The 20,451-nt window shown below is 47.2% G+C and overlaps 1 protein-coding gene across 5 annotated transcripts in view; it reads left to right on the top strand.

Annotated features, from left to right (window-relative positions):
* SFXN5 (sideroflexin 5) overlaps window positions 1–20,451 on the top strand; it is a 118,705-nt gene that overhangs the window by 72,471 nt on the left and 25,783 nt on the right. For 4 of the 5 annotated variants that reach the window (XR_001161446.2, XM_003793413.3, XM_012807412.2 and 1 more), the window contains exons 10-12: window positions 312–402; window positions 18,590–18,705; window positions 20,362–20,447. Coding sequence is in view for 4 of the 5 variants with exons in the window: in XM_003793413.3 (XP_003793461.1) it covers window positions 312–402; window positions 18,590–18,705; window positions 20,362–20,447 (293 nt within the window). In the remaining variant the exon portion in view is untranslated. Of the gene's footprint in view, window positions 1–311; window positions 403–18,589; window positions 18,706–20,361; window positions 20,448–20,451 lie in introns of those variants that run through there. The other variant, XM_023515266.1, reaches the window with a different exon arrangement.

Consider the following 20,451-nt stretch of genomic DNA (forward strand, 5'->3'; position numbering starts at 1 on the left):
TTTTTTGGTTGCAGCCGTCATTGTTGTTTGGCGGGTCCGGGCTGGGGATTCGAACCCGCCACCTTAGGTGTACGTGGCTGGCGCCTTAGCCCGTTGAGCTATAGGCGCCGAGCCAAGGCAGTGGTATCTTAAAAAGCCACACTGGGGCTCTGCAACATCAGATGACACTGGGGACTAGGGACCTGGGGTGCCACTTCAGGGGAAAGGCAACATCCCTCTCTCTGTGCCCTCCCTCCAGTTCTGCCCCCTTCTTCCCACAAGCCACTGCAGCACCATGCACATTTTGTTTGTTTGTTTGTTTTCTTTCCAAGGTGGGCCTTAATGTCCTGGTTCAGAAAGCAAACAAGTTCACCCCTGCCACCCGCCTTCTCGTCCAGAGATTTGTGCCATTCCCTGCTGTAGGTAAGACCTGCATGGTACACAGACATGAGTGTTCTGTGCCTGGGTATCTGGGACTACAGGGCTCCCAGGGGGCTGGATGGCCTTTCTACATCTTTAGTGATGCCCAGGGGGTACCCAGCTGGGGGAAGTAGCAAACACGTGGCTAGAAGTCAGGACCAAGGGACCTCACTGATGGCTCCAAGCCGGTGATCCTGCTTTCAGTGCAGGGGTTCTTAACCTGGGGCCCCAGGCCCCCAAGGGGTCAGTAGAGAGAATACAGTGGGTCTAGTATAGTTGGTTGGGGAAAATAATTATACTAACCTGTAACTGAAATTTAATATTTCTTTCATTATGAATATAGGCATCAAACCACAGTAAGAAGGAGGACCTTTGACTTTGTCACCAATAGAAATCAAAGATGTTTTTGTGTCACTATACAGTTGTTTCAGAGATCTTAAAATAGCATTTATGCTCAACACTAATTCATACCTAATATGTCAACTGCTTTTTAATTCATTGTTTAAAAGCGTATCTATTATTATATCACATTAAAAATATTTTGATAACTTATTTCAATAGAATCCCTTTGAGATCCTATATATATTGTTTTATAGAGTTAGAAACATTATCCTGAGAGCGGCACATAGACCTAACCAGACAGCCAGCAGGGCTCCTGTCACAAAAGAGGTTGGAGCTTCTGCTAATTTAGGTTTCAAGCCTTTGGATCTTGTGGCCCTCTAGGTTTTAGAGCAGTGTTTTTCAACCTTTTTTATTTCACAGCACACTTGAACCTATAGTTAAACTATCGTGACACACTTAAATTACGTTAATAAAAAGAATTAAAAAATACACTTACTATGCTTTGAACTTCTTTCAAAAATAATTTAATTAGTGATCTTTAAATTTTTTTGCATCACACCTAAGATCCTCTTACAGCACACCAGCATGCCTCAGCACACTGGCTGAAAATCACTGTGTTAGAGGCCTCTCTCATACACAGCTGACGGTGGGTGCACAGGTGTGTGCGGAGAGGATTTCTCCTGGCTTCAGCTGAGTCAAGACTTATAAAGGTCTGGGTTATGGGGATGCCAAAAAAGCCCAGTTTGGCTCTTATTTTATTTTGAGACATGGTTTTGCTCTGACGCACAGGATACAGTACAGTGGCATCATCATAACTCACAACAACCTCAAATTCCTGGGCTCAAGTGACCCTCCACTTCAGCCTCCTGAGTAGCTGGGACTCCAAGTGTGTCACCAAGCCCAGCAGTAATTTTTTTTTTAGATTAAAAAATAAGCACCATTGAGAGCAGCACAGAGCAGTGCATAGTTAGTTGTGAAGAGAAGGATAAGCAAACACTTAAACCATAGCACCAGTTTGCCCTCTGTGCCTGAGGACAAAGATGGGGGTGGTGCCAACACAGGGCATGAGGTTCTGTGACCGCCCTCATGTCAAGGCTTAGTCTGAAGAGCTAGAGTCTCAGACCCAGGCTCAAGGTCCTGGCCCCGATCTTTACCTCCAGGGTTCAGCTTCCCCATCTATAATATGCAGGCACCAGTATCCACTTCTATATAGCCCAGGGCTCTGGGAGGAGCAAATGAGGCTGCAAACCAGATTCCGTTGATAGGAAAAGGGCCTGTGAGAAGGTAGGATCTTTACTGGGCAGCCCCACCTCCTGGATGGCCCAGAGGCTAATGAACTCCCAGAACTAACTACCCTGCCAAGCCTCAGCTGACCTAGATAATTGCTATAGCAACTCCACACTTCTAATGAACTCTCAGCTATTTCTGTTCTGGGCCATTAATGGAATAACCCTTTAGATCTGACTTTGTTAAGGGGCCTAATTGAGCAAACAGGCTGCCCAACTGGTATTCCTTACCTTTGGCCTAGGGTCATAAGCAGCCTGACAAGGGGGCAGCGCTCAGCTGCACTGGACTGGATCTAGCTGAGATGCAATCTGTCCTTAGCCAGACTTCACCAGGGGTCCATTTCAGCCCTACTCTGCTGGCCATCTTGCTGTGTAACCTTGGAGCGGTCTTAACAGCTCTGGGACTCCTTCGGTTGGTCTGAGGCTTTTGGACATGTCCCTCTTTAGGCTCCAGTCTGATTCCCTCCCATCTTCTCACTGGGGTACAGACGCTGTCAGGGGCCTTGGGATCTGCACATCCCTGGTGAGTTGCACAGGTTGCCCACAGAATGGTTTGCAGCCCTGGTAGTTCCTGCCTCACCAGGGTTCTGAGAGAAGCAGGCCCTTCAGGGCTTCTTCCTCAGGCCTAGCTACCCAAGTCCTGGCTGTGTGGGGTCCTGCCTGCCTTTGCCTCCCCCCCTCCCCCAGCCCTAGTCTCTGCTTCCCTCTCTGGGGCTCTGGTCTCCATCCCAGTCCTATCTGCAGATGGGCATTTGCCAGTTCCCCTAGTTGATACATTTTTTTTTTCCTTTTTCTTTTTTTTTTTTTGGAGACAGAATCTTGCTCTGTCACCCTGGGTAGAGTGCCATGGTGTCATCATAGCTCACAGCAACCTCAAACTCATGGGTTCAAGCAATCCTCTTGCCTCAGCCTCCCAAGTAGCTGGGACTACAGGTGCCTGCCACCATGCCCAGCTAGGTTTTTTGTTTGTTTGTTTTCAGTAGAGACAGGGTCTCACACTTACTCAGGCTGGTCTCAAACTCCTGAGCTCAAGCAATCCACCCACCTCAGTCTCTTAGAGTGCTAAGATTACAGGTCGGAGCCATGCCTAGTCATCAGCCCCCCTAGTCATTACTGACACAGTTGTGAGATGAATAGGTAATGCTCCCCACCCACCAGGAGCTCAATGGACCCCTGGTCCTCTCAGGCCACCTCCCAGTTCCTACACTAGGCCCTCCTCCATCTTATCCCCAGGAACTGGCTAGGACAGACTGTCTCTAAGCCCCCTGGATGCCGGGAAGGCCCAGGTCCTGGCCAATATTCACTCCTACTTTCCAAGGCAAGCTAGGCTTGACCAGGCTGGGTCACCCTTAAAGGCTGTTGAGAAGTGTGCTCAGAACATGCTTTACCTGGCAGAGGGTCCTTTGCCCCTCTGGGTTGCTGACATGGTAGGGAGACAGGACTCACCAGGCTGTGAGTACATGTGGGAAGTGGCTGAGACAAGTGGAAGTGATCATATTAAGCCCTGGTTGTTGGGGTGTGTGTGTAGAGTGGAACAGAAGGGGGCTGTTCAGGGTGAGGGGTGTTGGGGCCACATCCTTAACTCCCAGTCTCCTAGGCAAGCTGAGAACTCAAGCTCTCAGGCACAGAGAGGCTCCTAGAAAGTCAGTTGCTTCTTTCTACTACTCTGCCCTGCTCCTTCTTGGGCTCCAGCCTGAAGTCTGGGAGGTTGAGGGCGACTTCTCTTGGGCCCACATACTGTCTAAGAGAGGCCTGAGCCAGGATACCTGGGCCAACACATAACTCCCCTACTCCCACCCTGCTCTGCCTCTGTCTTCTCATCTGGAAATGAGGCCTCTGACCAGAACCCCTTTAGTCCCTTCCTTTGGGACCTCCTTGACATCACTGTAGGCCTCCCCACGTCTGCAGAGCCCAGTACTCCCAGGGGTTTGCACAGCTCTCCTTGTACCCCAGAAGGCCTCTCTTTTCCCTCACTTCTCCTCATTCTGTGCTGGGAGGGTCTGAAGGCAGACCATGCCATCCCCCTTTTATAGATTCACTGAAACTCACACTGAGCTTGACTGGCCTCCCACGCCCAGTCTGGGGCTATTCCAGCCTGCTTGGGTGACCCCTCACCAGTAGTAGCTGATGAACTGAGGCATGAGGCCCAGGGGTGGCCGGGGCTGCCTCCATGTTCTCCCTTGGTTTTTTAGCTGGTGTTGTGTGTATGAGTGTATGTGTGTGTGCATTGATGCATGTGCACACATGTGTGCTGAGTATGTGGGAAGCCCCAGGATGCTTCTGCAGCCAAGGTAGTTTCAGGGCCGCACTGTGCCCCGGTCTAGAACAGCAATCACGTGGGAAATCTCAGTTACTATTTATACATGGAGATGTTAGGAATGACGGTGAGCCCAGGAGCATGTGTGCTGGCATCAGAATCGATTGGGGACTGGTAATTAATTTGCTTAGACCTTAATTAATTCTCCAGTTCTTTCTTATTTGTGGACTGTCACGCCTAATTGTGCTCAGGAGCTCAAGCTCAGAGCAGGCCCTCTGTTAATTGACGTATGGTCGCTGTGAGGTGGAAGTTAATGGTTTGGGAAGCTGGGCAAACAGTGTAATTAAAGGTCAATAGAGGAGGCATTGGAAAATACACACCCCAGGTCCAGCCACCAGTCTCCCTGCACAGAGTCCGTTCCAGGGGCTGCAGGCCCCACAGCCTTCTTCAGAGGCCTTGAGGGGAGGACAGCATGGGGTGGAGTTAGCAGCAAGAGGGAGGGTTGGGGCCAGGTTCCAGAGCAGACCCTGGCCAGAGGACTAGGCACACCTTGCTAGTAGTTATGAATGGGGCAGGGGCTTTAAAGAGGTGGAGACCCCATGTGGCATCTCAGCAACTACATTTATAAGGCTGGCACCACAGACACTGTGTAGGTGTGTGTACAGGGAAGATCAGAAGCCCTGAAGGTCACCTCTGGCTGCCTGACTTTATTCACATGGAGCAGGAGACAGCTGAATGTCAGTAAAGACCCCCATCTGGGTCCTGAGCATCAGCCAGCTGATGCCTTCCATGAAGAACAGCCTTCCTGCATGTACCGGAAGTGCAGCCCCAGCCGCCCTTTGCTATGAAGTGACTTCTTCCTGTGCTATCCCCCGCAGTCCCTTATGTTAAATGTCACCATGTATTTCATTGCCATGAAAAGATCCCTGAGGCCAGGTGTGGTGGCTCATGCTGGTAATCTTAGCATTCTGAGAGGCCAAGGTAGGTGGATTGCTTGAGCTCATGAGGTCGAGACCAGCCTGAGCAAAAAGCAAGACCCTGTCTCCACTAAAAATAGAAAAACCGAGGCAAAAGGATTGCTTGAACCTAAGAGTTGGAGGTTGCTGTGAACTATGATGTCATGGCACTCTACCCAGGGTGACAGCTTGAGACTCTGTCTCAAAACAAAACAAAACAGGCTCAGTGCCCGTAGCACAGCAGTTGCGGTGCCAGCCACATGCACTGCAAGGCTAGCAGGTTCAAATCCAGCCCAGGCCAGCTAGAGTGGCAATGACAGCTACAATAAAAAGTGGCTTGGCATTGTGGTGGGTGCCTGTGGTCCCAGCTACTGAGAGGTTAAGGTAAGAGAATTGCTTAAATCCAGGAGTTTGAGGGTGCTATGAGCTGTGATGCCATAGCATTCTGCCAAGGGCAATGTAGTGAAACTCTGTCTTTTGGGGGAGGGGGATCCCTGAGCTCACCATTGAGTCCATGGTCCACAGTGTCCAGTCTTTGGGAGATCTGCTCACTCACACCCAACTTGCCGCAGACCTGCTCCCCCATGTCTCCTTTGCCCCTGGGCCACATGGTTTCCATGTCATTGATCCATCTTTCTCTGCACTGCTCCTCTCTCATGCTTAGTCCTCTTTGCTTTCCTGGTCCAAGAGGTGGCCATAGCAGTGCTGCCTGAGTCCTGAGGGCCTGCCTTCAGGCCTGGTCTCCTGTGAGCAGGAGGTAGCAAGATGTGCTCTGTGCCATGATATATGCTCCCTCTAGCTGGGGCAGTGGTGTTCCACATGGCATCCATGCCCCTCAGACACCTCTGGATGCTACGAGTCCCTGCCTGGACCTGCTCCTGCTCCTACCCTGCTGTACTCCACTGCAGCCCTGGTGAATCTTGTGACCCTTCTCTCCCGGGCCCCAGGCCTTTGCACAGGGCCCTGCTGCCTGGATTCTTGCTCTTCCCACCATCTCAGCCTCTTCCCTGGCTGCTAGATCTTTGTGACTTGTTTCAGAAATCATTTCCTCTCAGAAGTCCTCCCTGGGAATCCCGGAGGGTTAGACTGCTGTTCCCTGTATGTGCTTGTGTCTATTTGGGGACTGCCCATTTTGTTGTTCCCAAGTCTGCTCTCCCATCAGACTGAGTAGCCCAAGATGGGGACTGAATCTTATTTATCCCTACCCCCCATACTCCCTCTGGGCCTGGCACACAGTCTGCACTCAGTGTGGATTTCTTCAGTGAACAAATGCTTTGGCACAAAATGTTTGAGGTCACGCTCTTGCAATGGACCTTACCCTGATGACAAAGGTGACCAGATTCTTTGGCTACCTGGACATTTAGACATTTTCCATTTAAAAAAATCATTTTTAAGTGTTTTATCTTCTTATATAAGTTTTTACCACCGCTGGTCCACTCTTTTGATTGGCAGGCCTTGGGTGGATGGGCCCCCCACTTCCTAGGTCATCCTGAGCATGTTTTCCAACCTTTCCTGGCCTTGGTACCCCCATTATAAAGTGGGGACACTAGTGAACTAAGTAGAGTTTTTATGGGAATTAAACATATCAATCTCCCAGGATATCATAAGCACCCAGTAAATGTTAGTCCTCTTCTGGCTCCACTACTCTCCACCTGCCCCAGTTAAAGATGGCAAGAACCAGAGGAGACATATTCCTGCCATTAGGAAACTTATTATTTGGGGGGTAAGAGGAGCTCAAATGCCCAAAAGACCAGAAAACAAAAAGCAAAAGTTCCAGTGATAAGTCCAATAAAGTTTTATAGAGGATGAAAGTCATTAGATATTATCTCTAAATGACCTTGCAACACCTCTAAGATTTTAGGAATCTAACATGAACTGCATTATTTAGGGAGAGGGTGTTTGTTTTTACAAAGGGGGATTATTAGGTCATGTTATCAAAGGAATATGTAGGCACAGTGGTGCAGATTTTGAGAACCCATGAAGGAAGACTGGCCTGGGTTGGGTGCCAAAGATTGTGGCAGCCTCAGAACTGTCATGGGCCCCTAGTGTGTGTCAGGCCCCAAGAGGACATAGGAGTGGGTCCGTTTCAGCCAGAGGGAAGAATAGTGGTGTGGCCTAGAGCTCTGTCCTCAGTCCCATCCCCTCTAGTTGTTTTATGACTGCCTGGGATGGAGGAAGCCTGTGGCTCTCATTAAAGAAGCAGAGACAACAACCTGGCAGGGATTGTGAATTCATGGGCAAGAGTACCAGGATCTGAAAAGATCTGCCAAGGAGGGCCGAGATCTCGCAAGGTTTGAGGTAAGGCTTGCTCATCAGTGTAGCTGCACAAACATAAACGTGCCAAGACCTGACTTGGCTGAGGTACTCAGGACAGAGACCTGGGGATTTCATGGGCTGTGTGCTTAGAATGGGTCCACAGCATGGCACGTGCCTCTGATGACGTTCACTCATATTTCAACTGCATTACTAAAGATAGAACACCCAGAACAAAGGATCTGTTTAATTCTGGCTCCACACGTCAAAAGAAGCTCTGATAAGCAGAGCCCAACAAGAGTGGCAGGATCTTCTGGGGAAAAAAAAAAGTCTGTTATTGGAATGAGCTGTCTGACTCTTGGGTTTAGGGGAAGTGTCTGATAAGTAGATGTTCCCAAAAAGCTGTGGGGACACTCATACATGGCCAACTCACCCGTTTCTGAGCAGCTTGCTCAGGACCCAGCATACAGTCGGTGATCAATAAATGCTGTTAGAGATTTTATAATTCCTAAAATCCAGAAAACAGAGAAAGTGGGAAAGTGTAAGGCAGGGGAGAGGTTTACAAATGCCGGAGGGAGCACTCTGGGGTCTTGAATACTAGCTTAGGGTTTGAACTTTATCTTACTGCTGATGGGGATCCATTAAAGAAGTTCAAACTAGGGAGCCGCAATGATAAAAGTGAGCCTCTTAGAAGATGGATGTGTTATCAGGAATCTTATATTAAAAGGTTCCAAATTTCCAAGTCAGCCTACACCTAGTTTTATAGGCTGATTTTTTAATCCAGAAATTCCCAGTCCCGAATTGGTGACACTTCAATATGGATTGTGAAACTCTCCCAAATTCTCAAGCTATTTAAAAGAAAATCTGTGCTGTTTAGCACTGCCTATCAGGTAGAGTTATAGTGGTTATAAATCAAGCAAATATTAGGGTTTACATCCTTAAAAGACAGAAGGGTTGAATTCTGTGATTTGAGTGTGTGTGTGTGTGTGTAAAGGTGATGACTTACACTTTTAATAAATGTATATTATTAAATACAGCTAATCTTTTTTTAAATTTTAGATTAATATGAGGTATAGACGATTAGGTTACATTGTTTGTGTTTGTTAGGTAAAGTCCAAGCTGTAGTTGTACCCCCCATCCAGGAAGTGTGTCATATGCCCTTATGTTGTGCCTGTTAGGTGAGAGCACACCAATCTCCCTCCCTCTCCCCCCCACCCCACGTGAGTTTAATTGCATGTATCTCTGGCAGGGACTGAGAACCTGGCTACAGCGGTTGCCTCTGGGGAAGGGGTGAAGCTAAGGATCAGAGTTGGAAAGGAGACTTACTTTTTATGATTTACTCTTTTATATAATTTGAATCATTTACTATGTTACCAATAAAATAGTGGAAGGAAGGAAGGAAGGGAGGAGAGAATAGAAGAGAGAAGAGGAGGGGAAGCCAGCTTTACCTTTCCCTCCTTGTCGTTGAAAAAGTAGAGTCTAGGAGTACTTTGTCCAATATCAGTCTGGAGCCAGAATGGCAACTCAAGTCTTAGGGTGCTTTGTTTGTTTTAATGAAAATGGCTCTATTTTTTCCTGATAATATATAGCTGTTATATCAAGTTGAACATCCTACATCTCTCCCCAGAGACAAGTTTAGTATATATCCCTCCAAATTCAAGTTAACACCTAAAAGTAGATGAATCTTTTCCTATTTATTATATTGATATATACTGTCAGTATGCCTTTATAAACATAATTTAATACAAATGGGTTTGTGCATATATGTTATTCTGTAAACTGCCTTTTTTTCTTTCTTTCCTTTTTTTTTTTTTTTTTTTAGACAGAGTTTCACTTTGTCGCCCTGGGTGGAATGTCATGGTGTCATAGCTCACAGCAACCTCAAACTCCTGAGCTCAAGTGATTCACTTGCTTCAGCCTCCCGAGTAGCTGAGACTACAAGAGCCTACCACAACGCCCAGCTATTTTTAGAGACTGGGTTTGGCTTTTGTTCAGGCTGATTTTGAACTTCTGAGCTCAAGCAATCTACTTGCCTTGGCCTCCCAGAGTGCTAGGACTACAGCTATGAGCCACCATGCCCAGCAGGGCTATTTTATTTTTAAAGAAAGGATCTCCCTCTTGCTCGGGAGGGTCTCAAACTTCTGAGCTCAGGCAATCTACTCTCTTTGGCCTCCCAGAGTGCTCAGATTGCAGGCATGAGCCACCATGCCTTGCCTTCTGGATTTTTTTTTAATTATGAATTTTAATTTTTCTTTTTCTTTTCTTTTTTTTTTTTTGTGGTTTTTGGCGAGGGCTGGGTTTGAACCCACCACCTTCAGCATATGAGGCCGGTGCCCTACTCCTTGAGCCACAGGCACCACCCCTAATTTTTCAATTAACATAGAAATTTGAGGAAATATAGAAATAAAACATTAGATGCACTCAAAACCCTCAATGCCCTCTTCTTGATTCTGTTTCTTTCTCTCCCTGGAGAAGTCTGCTGACCTGCATTCAAGATGGTTGTGATTTATGTACCACCAGCCATCAATTTATATATTTTTAAAATTTACATTAACTGTATCATACTGTGAATTGCTTTTGAGATTTATACTTGTTAATATATAAATTCATTTTTGCCTATTATAGGCATTCTACTATGTAACTCTCCACAGTTGACTAATTGAAGACATTTGTTTCCAGTTTCTTGTATGTTTATCACAGTCTGGCTCCAAACAACCTTATATACGTGTCTATGTGCACATGACAAAGAGTTCTTCTGGGCAGGGTTTTCAAACCTTGATCTATATTACGATCACTTGAGCTGCTTAAAACAAAAACAGATCTGGTGGGAAGATGAGTGTCTCGTGCTTAAAAAAAATAGATCTGAGTTCTACCTCAGATTTAGTTTCATTTGTGCAGCCGGTGTTGAGAATTACTGATTTAGGATATGGACCTAGAAATGGAATGAGCATGTTAGAGGGCATGTACACATGGAACTTTACTAACTAATACCCAGCGGCATGCAGGCTTTCACCCTACCTGCAGAGTATGAATTTTTGTTTCTCTATGTCCTCTTCAACACCTCTTCAATATTTGGTAGTACTAATCGTTTTAAATTTCTGTTCATCTGCTATGGTTCTTTTCTCATTTCTTTTTTTTTTGGGGACGGAGCCTCAAGCTATCCCCCTCAAGCTATCCCCCCTCAAGCTATCCCCTCAAGCTATCCCCTCTAAGCAGTAGAGTGCCATGGCTTCACAGCTCAGAGCAACCTCCAACTCCTGGGCTCAAGCGAGTCTCCTGCCTCCACCTCCCAAGTAGCTGGGACTACAGGCGCCAGCCACAACGCCTGGCCATTTTTTGGTTGCAGCCATCATTGTTGTTTGGCAGGCCCGGGCTGGGGATTCGAACCCACCACCTTAGGTGTATGTGGCTGACACCTTAGCCGCTTGAGCCACAGGCGCCGAGCCATCTTTTCTCATTTCAATTTGCATTTTTCCACTGCCCAGGATGGTTAAGAACCTTGTAATAATTATATGAGGCATCTGGGTTCCCAAATAGTAGAGAGAACAAGGAGATCCCTGTTTCATACTGTACACAAAAGTAAATTCCAGATAAAGACCTAAACATGAAAATTGAAAACTTGTAGAAAAAAATGTAAATGACTGTTGGAGTCGGGGTAGTTTCTTAATCACCCAAAGAGTATATGACAGAAAGAAAAGTATTGTTTATTTGACTGGATAGTAAACTACTTGACAAAAAACACCAGCAACAAAGTGAAGAAAAATAAGCCACAGGCTGGGAAGAGCTATTTGGAAACCATTTAGTCAATGAGGATTATTCTCTGAGACTAAGCACTCCTGCAAATTGATTTGTTTCTTAGATTCAGAAATCTGACTTTGGCTGTTAATAAAATTGAGTTCATGTCATTGGGATTTTATACTTTATAGATTGCCTTACCATATATTTTTCTATGATTTTGATTACTATTATCTTTTTTTTTTGAGACAGAGTCTCTCTTTGTGGCCGTTGGTAGAGTGCGGTGGCATCGGCATCATAGCTCACAGTAATCTCAAACTCTTGGGCTCAAGGGATCCTCTTGCCTCAGCCTCCCGAGTAACTGGGACTAAGCAACAATGCTCAGCTATTTTTTTAGAGGTAGGGTTTTGCTCTCTTGCTCAGGCTGGTCTCAAACCCGTGAGCTCAGGCAATCCACCCATTTCAGCTTCCCAGAGTGCTAGGATTACAGGCATGAGCCATCATACCTGGCTATATTACTGATATCTTTTAATAATTTTTAAATATCTTATATGTGTGTATTTTTTTTTTTTTTTGAGGAGGGAGTGGACAGAGTCTTGCTCTGTTGCCCTAGCTAGAGTGCAGTGGTATCACAGCTCATAGCAAACTCAAATTCCTAGGTTAAAGCAATTGCCCTGCTTTAGCCTCACAGGTAGGAAGAACTACAGTCACATGCCACCATGCCTGGCTAGTTTTTCTATTTTTGGTAGAGACAGTCTACCTCTTGCTCAGGCTGGTTTTAAACTCCTAGTTTTAAGCAGTCCTCCTGCCTTGGCCTCCCAGAGTGCTAGGATTACAGACATGAGCAACCATGCCTCATTGATCTTTATATATTTTGTGCATGTTTTTGGCTAAACTTAGCAGAAACTCTCATAGTGGCTTAAATGATAAAGGACTTTATTATTTGCAAAAGTAATAAATTCAGGGAGATATCCAGGGCCTTCTTCCCAAGTTTCTGCTCTGTCAGCTTCCCCGTGTGCTTCATCTTCAGGCTAGCTCCTGCCACGTTTAGGAGAAGGCAGCTGCAATGCCAAGCATCATGTCCAGAGGATAAGAGGCTGTCTGCCTGCCACCCCTTCTTAGATGGGAGGAGACCTTTCCCAGAAGTCCCCAGCAGATAACCCTCATTGGCTAGAATCAGGTCACCATATCCTTTCCTAGACCAATCACTGACCAGAAGAGAAATATTGCTAATCTTTTGAGGAAAGAATAGCTTTTAGAAGTCAGTTACCATGGACCCTCTGTAGATTAATAAAAAGCCTTTTTTTTTTTATCATGTACTATATAAGAAATACATTTTTCCAGTTTCTTTTTCTTTTTTTTTGAGACAGGGTCTTGCTCTGTTGCCTGGGCTAGATAGCAGTGACATCATCATAACTCACAGCAACCTCAAATGCCTAGAATTAAGGAATTCTCCTGCCTCAGCCTCCCAAGTAGCTGGGACTATAAACATGCACCCTCATACCCAGCTAATGTTTCTGGGTTTTGTAGAGACAAGGTCTTGCTATGTTGCCCAGGCTATTCTCAAACTCTTGGCCTCAAGCAATTCTTAGCCTCCCAAAATGCTGAGATTATAGACATAAACCAACATTTCTGGCCTCTCATTTCTTTTCTTTCTTTCCTTTTTTTTTTTTTTTTTTGAGACAGAGTCTCACTTTCTTGCCCCTGGTAGAGTGCCATGGCCTCATAGCTCACAGCAACCTCAAACTCTTGAGCTTAAGTGATTTTCTTGCCTCAGCCTCTTAGTAGCTGGGACTACAGGCACCCATCACAACACTTGGCTGTTTTTTTGTTATTGTTGTTTGGCAGGCCCTGACCGGGTTCAAACCCACCAGCTCTGGTGCTTGTGGCCGGTGCCCCAACCACTGAGCTATGGACACTGAGCCTGGCCTCTCATTTCTTAATAATTTGGTCTCTGAATAGATCTTGAATGCCATGTTTATAAGATGCCTTAGTTATAAGAGATATTAATATAATAGGCTTTAAGAAGAGGACAAACTATATTAATGTTCATTGGAAGCAATAAGCAAGCATTCACTTACACATTCAGTACAAGTCATCTTCTTCCAATGTTGGAGTCTAAGCCTTCTTCACATTTTCTGATTCTCTTTTGGACTTTGGTTATTAAACACTGATGTCATGGCCACCATTGATTTCTGTAATCTCTGCCTCTAATCTTGACTCCTTTAGCTTCTTTGAGATTGAGAGTATAATTTCAAAGCATACAAAAGAATATTGAGAATTTTTTTGTTTGCATTTCCAATTTGATTACACTTGTGGCTTCATTTTTTTTTTCTTTATTTGAAGGAGAAAACATTCCTGAAGTTACTCAGCTTCTATAGGAAGTTTCTCACATGTAAATACCTAAGTGTGGGACCTGTAAAGAGGTCACACCAATCCCTGCTGACTTCAAAATTTGTATGATCTTCTTCAAAAAGTTTGGCAATGTCTAAACATGATTATATTCTCATTGTAAAAATTTAAAATATAGAAAAATTTGGTGTTAAAAAAAAATGGAAGTCTTCCAACAACCCCTAATTCTCACATTGAATTCCTTTCCCCAAAGGGGACCACTGTGTGAAGTATGAACCTTCCAAAATGTAACCTGTGGATTTATGCACACATATGTGTGTATACCAATTATGGGGTTTTACATATAGTAAATCATCATGTACATACTCGGTAGCTTTTTTCACATAACAGTTTGTTTTGGAGATCTTCCCATGTGAGTTCCCTAATGGTGGACATTTAGGTTGTTTCTAATTATTTGCTCTTACAAACAGTGCTATAATTAACATCCTTGTAAATGTCTCTTTGTGCATATGGGCAAGCATTTCTTTAGGGTAGCTATCTATGGTTTGGCAATTTCTACTGTCTTTAATTGCATTGCCTGGTATCTGGCAGACGATCTTCTGCATGTACAATAACTTTTCATGTCCGTGCTCCATTATAGTGTAAGTTTTAGAAAGATGTTTTAGGCAACAATTAGGAATCTAAGTTTAAGTTCAAATTCTGTATAGATTGCTGTGGTCAGCTGAGGTGACACTTGAATGAACAGATACCTCTACGCATGACTAAGTTCACACACATACAAGCAGTTGTTTGGGGTAGCAGATAAGGTCCCTCGCCCTCACCCCCGACATTCATTGTAAGGCACATTATGATTTTTAAAACATTAAAATATTGGAAAATGCATCTTAGAATTGAGGAGGTATAGTAGTGTATATCGCCCAAGTAAATAGCCCATTGCTTCACCTCCACGTTTAAATGTTCCTTTCCCTGTGAGTTGATACAACTTCTTTACCAGCATTTAATTTCCCTGACAGGTGAGTGTGTTACTGGACAAGCATGCTGTGCATTGATCTGCTTGTCTACTCTTGTACTAGTTCAGGGGGAAGGCTCCCCTGTGGTGTTCTTTTGGACCACTTTCTGGTACATTTGTCTTGCTGTCTCTTACTCTTTCTTATTCCTCTCACTTTCCCTTCTACACTGGCTGTTTCATTAGCTGTTCACAATCTGCATGATTTTGCATTGCAGTGGGTCGGATGTGAGAACATCTGCAGCAGTCAAGAGCATATTTTCCTCAGGACTTGACACTGAGCCTGCCATCAGCAAGAAGCAATATCTATCTCTCTCCTTCTCTCTCCCTTTCTCCCTCTCTCCCCCCTACTCTCCAGCCTCTCTCCCTCACTATCTCATTCCATGACATCTCCCCGCATTGCTGCTCCAACATCAGTTATGCCTGAGTCTTGAATGGTGACAATCTGAGTTGAAAATATGCCAGCTTTCTTAACATTATCACTAACAGACTGCTTAATTAACCTGCTGATACCATCAATAATAGATTTTGCCCATGTGTTAGAGAGAAGACCCATGGCCTATGGTTGCGCTTTCTTTATCTCTATCTGTCTCTGTCTCTCTCTGTCTCTCTCTTATATACACGTGCACACACACACACACATTTGATTAGATTCTCAGTGTCCATCATGGGAGGAACATTTGCTAGACTTGGTTAGCCAGGCATTGTGGCGGGTGCCTATAGTCCCAGCTGCTCAGGAGGCTGAGGAAAGAGAATCGTCTAAGCTCAGGAGTTGGAGGTTGTTGTGAGCAATGATTATGCCACAGCATTCTACCAAGGGCAATAAAGTGAGACTGTCTAAAAAAAAAAAAAATTTTGCTAGGGTTGGGATGGGAGGGACCAGGGAAGGTTTAAAAGTGCTATGACAAAATTGAAAGTTCTGGATGAGACCATGGAAATGAAATCAATGTAACAGACTGGTGTTTTCATTGCTCAAAGGGAGGGATGGCTAGTAGCCTGTGCATACAGCAGGTGCTCAATAAATGGACAAGTATACACAGCTCAACAGAAGAGATTATAGGGCATGTGCCATCTGACTAGGCAGTAAGAACTAGCTGTTCTAGGGTTTCCATCATTCTGACATGGATTTGAGGGTTTTCCATGTCTTTTTCCCACCCAAGCAGGTTAGAAGAGAAGGGCATTGTCACACTCAAAGATGTCCTAAAGGAGCTGGCCTTCTCAGGAGATGTCCTAAGAGGAACAAGGCTGGGCCTTCACTTTTTTTCATGATACATCGTTTGTCTCAAGTGGTTTTGTGTTTGAACCAAAGTCCTTTTCTGTCCTGCTAGCCCTACATTTCACTTTGGGAAATTGCAGAGAGTAAGCGAGATGCTGCCATGAACCTGGGACTGGCCTGTCACCTTCTCCAAATCCACATAGTCTTTTCTTTGTCTGTCTCCCCAACATAATACACACAAAGTGGGGGCTACAGAAATTTCAGCTGTCCCCAGCTTCTCCTAACCTGGCATGGGCCCAGGTGCAGAGGCTGACATTCTGTGTGAACTCAGCCACCATCCAGAAAGACCCTAAATGCTGCTCCTCCTCTCACACCCAGGGAAGCTGAGCAGGAGCGAGGTGGCAGCGATTCAAGTTCTTGGTGTGAGCTGGCAGCCCCCGACTTTAGGGGATGCCCATCCCTGGGACCATGTGCCTGTAACCTTGCCTTTCTTGGAATGGTGGTGGTTGTGGTGAGGAAGAAGAGGTTCTCAGAGGGCAGGGACTGATGGCTTTCAGGGTAGAAAATCCCACTATCTAGTGGTTTTCCTGGGTCTCCTGGGAACTGAGGCCCTGGCAGCTCAGGGGCATGGGGGATGTAAACCATCTGTACCGCCACTAGAGGGCGCACCCCCAGCACTCAGAGGCCAGGTAAAGGGGCCCTTCTGGGCCCTGAGCCCTGCAGGCCCTGGAGCTGGCAGAACCTCACCTCTGGGAGTGAGGTGGGAGAGTTATAGAGGCAGGATTAAAACTCAAGACCAGATGGCCCCAAACCCAGGCTCCTAGTTCTACCTCCACTTGGTTCCCCATTTATTGAATCTCCTTTATCTCAGATTCACTCTCCTAAGTCTGTCCATTTCTGGCTGTGGTTAAAACAAAGGTTTCTCAGTGTCAACGCTATTGATAGTTACAGGTAGTTCTTTGCTGTGGGGCTGTCTTGTGTATTGTGGGAAGGTTAGCAGCATCCTGGCCTCCACCCACTGGATGCCAGTACAATCCCACCCCCACCCCACCGCAGATCGTGGTCAGCAAAAATGTCTCTAGACGTGGCCAAATGTATCCAAAAAATCACCCCTGGTTAAGAGTCACCATTTAAGACAGGTAGGTGTGCCAACTGTGGGGCAGGAGGGGTGCAAGGCCATAGAGGTACTTAGAGCCATAGAGGGTCTGCCTGTGGGGCCCATTGCACTGAGCGTCATGTGGAAACAGTAGAGATGCTTGAAGATGGCGTATGTGCTCTAAATACATTTCAGAACTGTATTTGGCCTTCTGCTTTTCTCCTCCAAAGACTGCAGAGCTTCTTGGTCTTCCCCTCTGTTTATTCCACTTCCCTACTTATTGAAACAGGAGACTGAGGCCCAGAAACCTCCAGAGTCTCAAGCCACACCTCACCTGCAGAGCCCTATCCCCCAGCTGTGGGCACCCTGGACCACTCGGCTCCCCAGCCATTGGCTCGGGCACCAGGAGCATCTGTGGTCTCCCTCCCACTCTGCCTGCCCACTAGGCCCCGCCACACTCCAGCTCCCCAAACCCTGATGCCCCCCCACTGGAGGGAGGGGGGAAGCAGCAGGTGTTGATGCTAATCAGCGTTCACAGCCCAGAACTGCAGTCGCTCCCAGGCTCACACACTCCCCAAAATTAAACACTCATTATACAAAATTAATTGACATTAATTAGCAAAAATTAAAACTTTAAACACAGCAAGGCGCTTTGGGGGGAGGAGTGAGGCAGGCGGGCTCTGCATTTGTCACCCCCCACTCCCCACCTGCCCACCACTCCCAAGTCCCCCCACTTCTACCCTGAAGCAGGGCTGGAGGAGTTCAGGCGAGGGCGGCACCCACATTGGGCCACGGGCCCGGGCCCAGCCATGTGAGTCCCAGGCAGGGGAGCAGAAATAGGCTTCCTGCGCTAGTCACCAGCTGACGGGTGGCCCCCAGACTTCAGCATGCAGTGCTGATCTAAGGAGCAAGGAATCCTCTCCAGAGCCCAGGTCCCCAAGATCTCAGCTAAGAGCAGGGAGGGGGCACACCAAAGGAAGGACCTCAGTGTTGGGTATCAAGATTATAGGTCTACTTTGACTTCTCTTCCCCCTACTTTTCCATTCCAGATATCCAGAGGCTTAGGCACTGTGGCCTTTCTGCTCTGCCCCAATTTGCTATGTGACCTCAGAGAAGGCAGTCCCCCTTTTGAGCCTCAATTTTCCATCCATATGATGAGGGGGTGGTGCTGGGTGCCTGCTCTGACACCTGCTGTCAGGGAAGCAAATCTCCAGGAACTTGATTCACTCTGAGGCTCCAGGGGCTAGATGTGGAGACTGGCATTTGAAGAAAATAGGGTGGCCCAGGGCCTGAGTTGCTGATGGTGAGACCTCAGACTCCTGTGAGGATGCATCTTCAGGCTAGAGAGGCCTCCTAGCTGGGCACCACTTTGCCTGTCTGCAGGGCCCACCCCAGAAGAGAAGAGGGTGGCACCCTCCATAGGGGGCTGCACTCTAAGCCCTGAACAGTTCTCCCTAACACTAGCTCTTTCACCTTTGCTCACCAGGTCTTCAAGGCCCCAAAATCCTTCACTAGGCTGGTAGACAGGGGTACAACAGAACTGTCCCTTCCCATACCTCTGCCCCCTGCCTTTGAACACAGAACCCTGTGGCTCAGGATGGGGAGGCTTAGGTGAGGAAGGAGCCTGGTATCCACCCCTAGGAACACCATCCTCCCCCTCACCCCTGTTCCTTGTAACCTTCTCTCTCCAGCCAGTGCCAATATCTGCAATGTGGTCCTGATGCGATACGGGGAGCTGGAGGAAGGCATTGATGTCCTGGATGGTGATGGCAACCTCGTGGGCTCCTCCAAGATCGCAGCCAGACACGTGGGTCTGCAGGGGCTCTAGGGGCAGGGCGGGGGAGGGCAGCAAGAGGGAGGGGATTGGTTTTGGGGCTTCTATCCAAAGGACTCTGATTTTGTCCTTTTGAGATTCCCTCACTCCACCCCCATCTTCTATATGCTTGAGCCCCAGGTCTGGCCCTAGCCAAGCCTGTCCCCCCTGACAGTTGCTTATCGCTATGAAACATCCCATCTCTTGTCCTGGCCCCTCAGGACCCAGCTTCTCTGATAACCTCACCCAGACAAGGTGTTAATTGGTGAGAGCAGAGGAGACTCCCCCAGAACTTTCTTCCCCTCCCCAGGACCCAGGGCCTGTCTCCCTGGGCCTTCACATCCTCTTGGGTAGGAAGGGGAAGGTGAGCAGTTTGTGGTTCTAGATTAGTAGGCACTTCTGCAGGCAATGGTTCACCAGGGAGCTAGTGCACTAAGGCTGAGGGATTTCAGGCTTGCCAAGATTTGGAGAAGAATATTTTGTCACAAGAAGACCCTCTTTCATTTCGAGTTTCACTAGCTCTGCCTTCTCTAGCAATAATTTTTTAAAAAATGAGTCCATGTGCACTTTTCCTTGTGCTTCCCATCTTCATCCTGATGGTGATTAGTGGCTCATCCCTGTCCTGGGGTCTGGCCTATGAGCACTGGGAATGGGACAGAGGTGAAGTGTATGGGGGGGGGGGAGATGCTAGCTATGAGGCAGCTGAGCACCCACCCTGTCTAGAGACCCTTGATCTGCAAAGAGCCCTGTCCAAGTCAGTGCCTCTGCAAGGCCAGTGAGGATTGGGGCTTCCAGCCCCACATCATTTCTCTGCTCCCTATGTTGGCACTAGACAACCCCGTCGTCCCCACTCCTGTTCAGGAGACTGGAGGGGCCTCTCCTGGGCCTGCCTCAGGTTGACTATAGGGCCCAAGTTCCTGAGAGAAATTTTCAGCCCTAAGCCCATTATCAGAGGGCATTTAGCCCAGTTTCCTAGGGATCAAGGGCTATGAGCCATTCCTGGAGCCTCCTCTGAGGACCAGGAGCCAGTGGCATTAAAGGAACACACTGCAATAGCTGTCAAAGTGCAGAACTGTCATGGAGCTACACCCTCCCAAGGGCACAGGCAGAGCCCCAGTGGAAACCCTGCAGATACTTAGCAGAAGCACATTCCCTTTACTAAGAAAGACTTATCTCTAGCTAGGAGACACAAGATCAGATCTTCTACATCTTTGTCTTTAAGGGATGTCAAATCAATAAACTCCAGAACCTGTGTCCTCTCTCAGTGCCATAAGCCTCACTGTTGGTGCTGGTCCTTCTATACCCCTTGGTTTCACAGCTTCTAACTCCTGTGTGGCCAGGCAGGGGAGGCTGCACCCACTACCTCTGTGAGGTGCTCGAGCACCTCCCTGGCACAGCTCCTTCTGGGGGCTGCTTCTGTGTTGCCACCCCTCCCCCACATGTGGCAGGTGATGGGAATCTGCTCTTTCAAATGTGTGTGGCAATGAGAGGGGGGTGGAATACAGCTTCTTGAGCAATTCCATGAATAATTCCATTCAGCCAGATGTGCTCAGCAACAGCACACACCCCCAGGGGCCCCGGGATGGAGTTTGTGTCCTGCCACCCACCATCCCCGGCCTCTCTCTCACCACAGCCTCTGCCTGCCCCCAGGCCCTGCTGGAGACGGCGCTGACGCGGGTGGTCCTGCCCATGCCCATTCTGGTGCTACCCCCGATCGTCATGTCCATGCTGGAGAAGTGA

This window comes from Otolemur garnettii, unplaced genomic scaffold (assembly GCF_000181295.1).
Source record: "Otolemur garnettii isolate 467f Iridium unplaced genomic scaffold, OtoGar3 scaffold00068, whole genome shotgun sequence".
Lineage (NCBI taxonomy): Eukaryota > Metazoa > Chordata > Mammalia > Primates > Galagidae > Otolemur > Otolemur garnettii.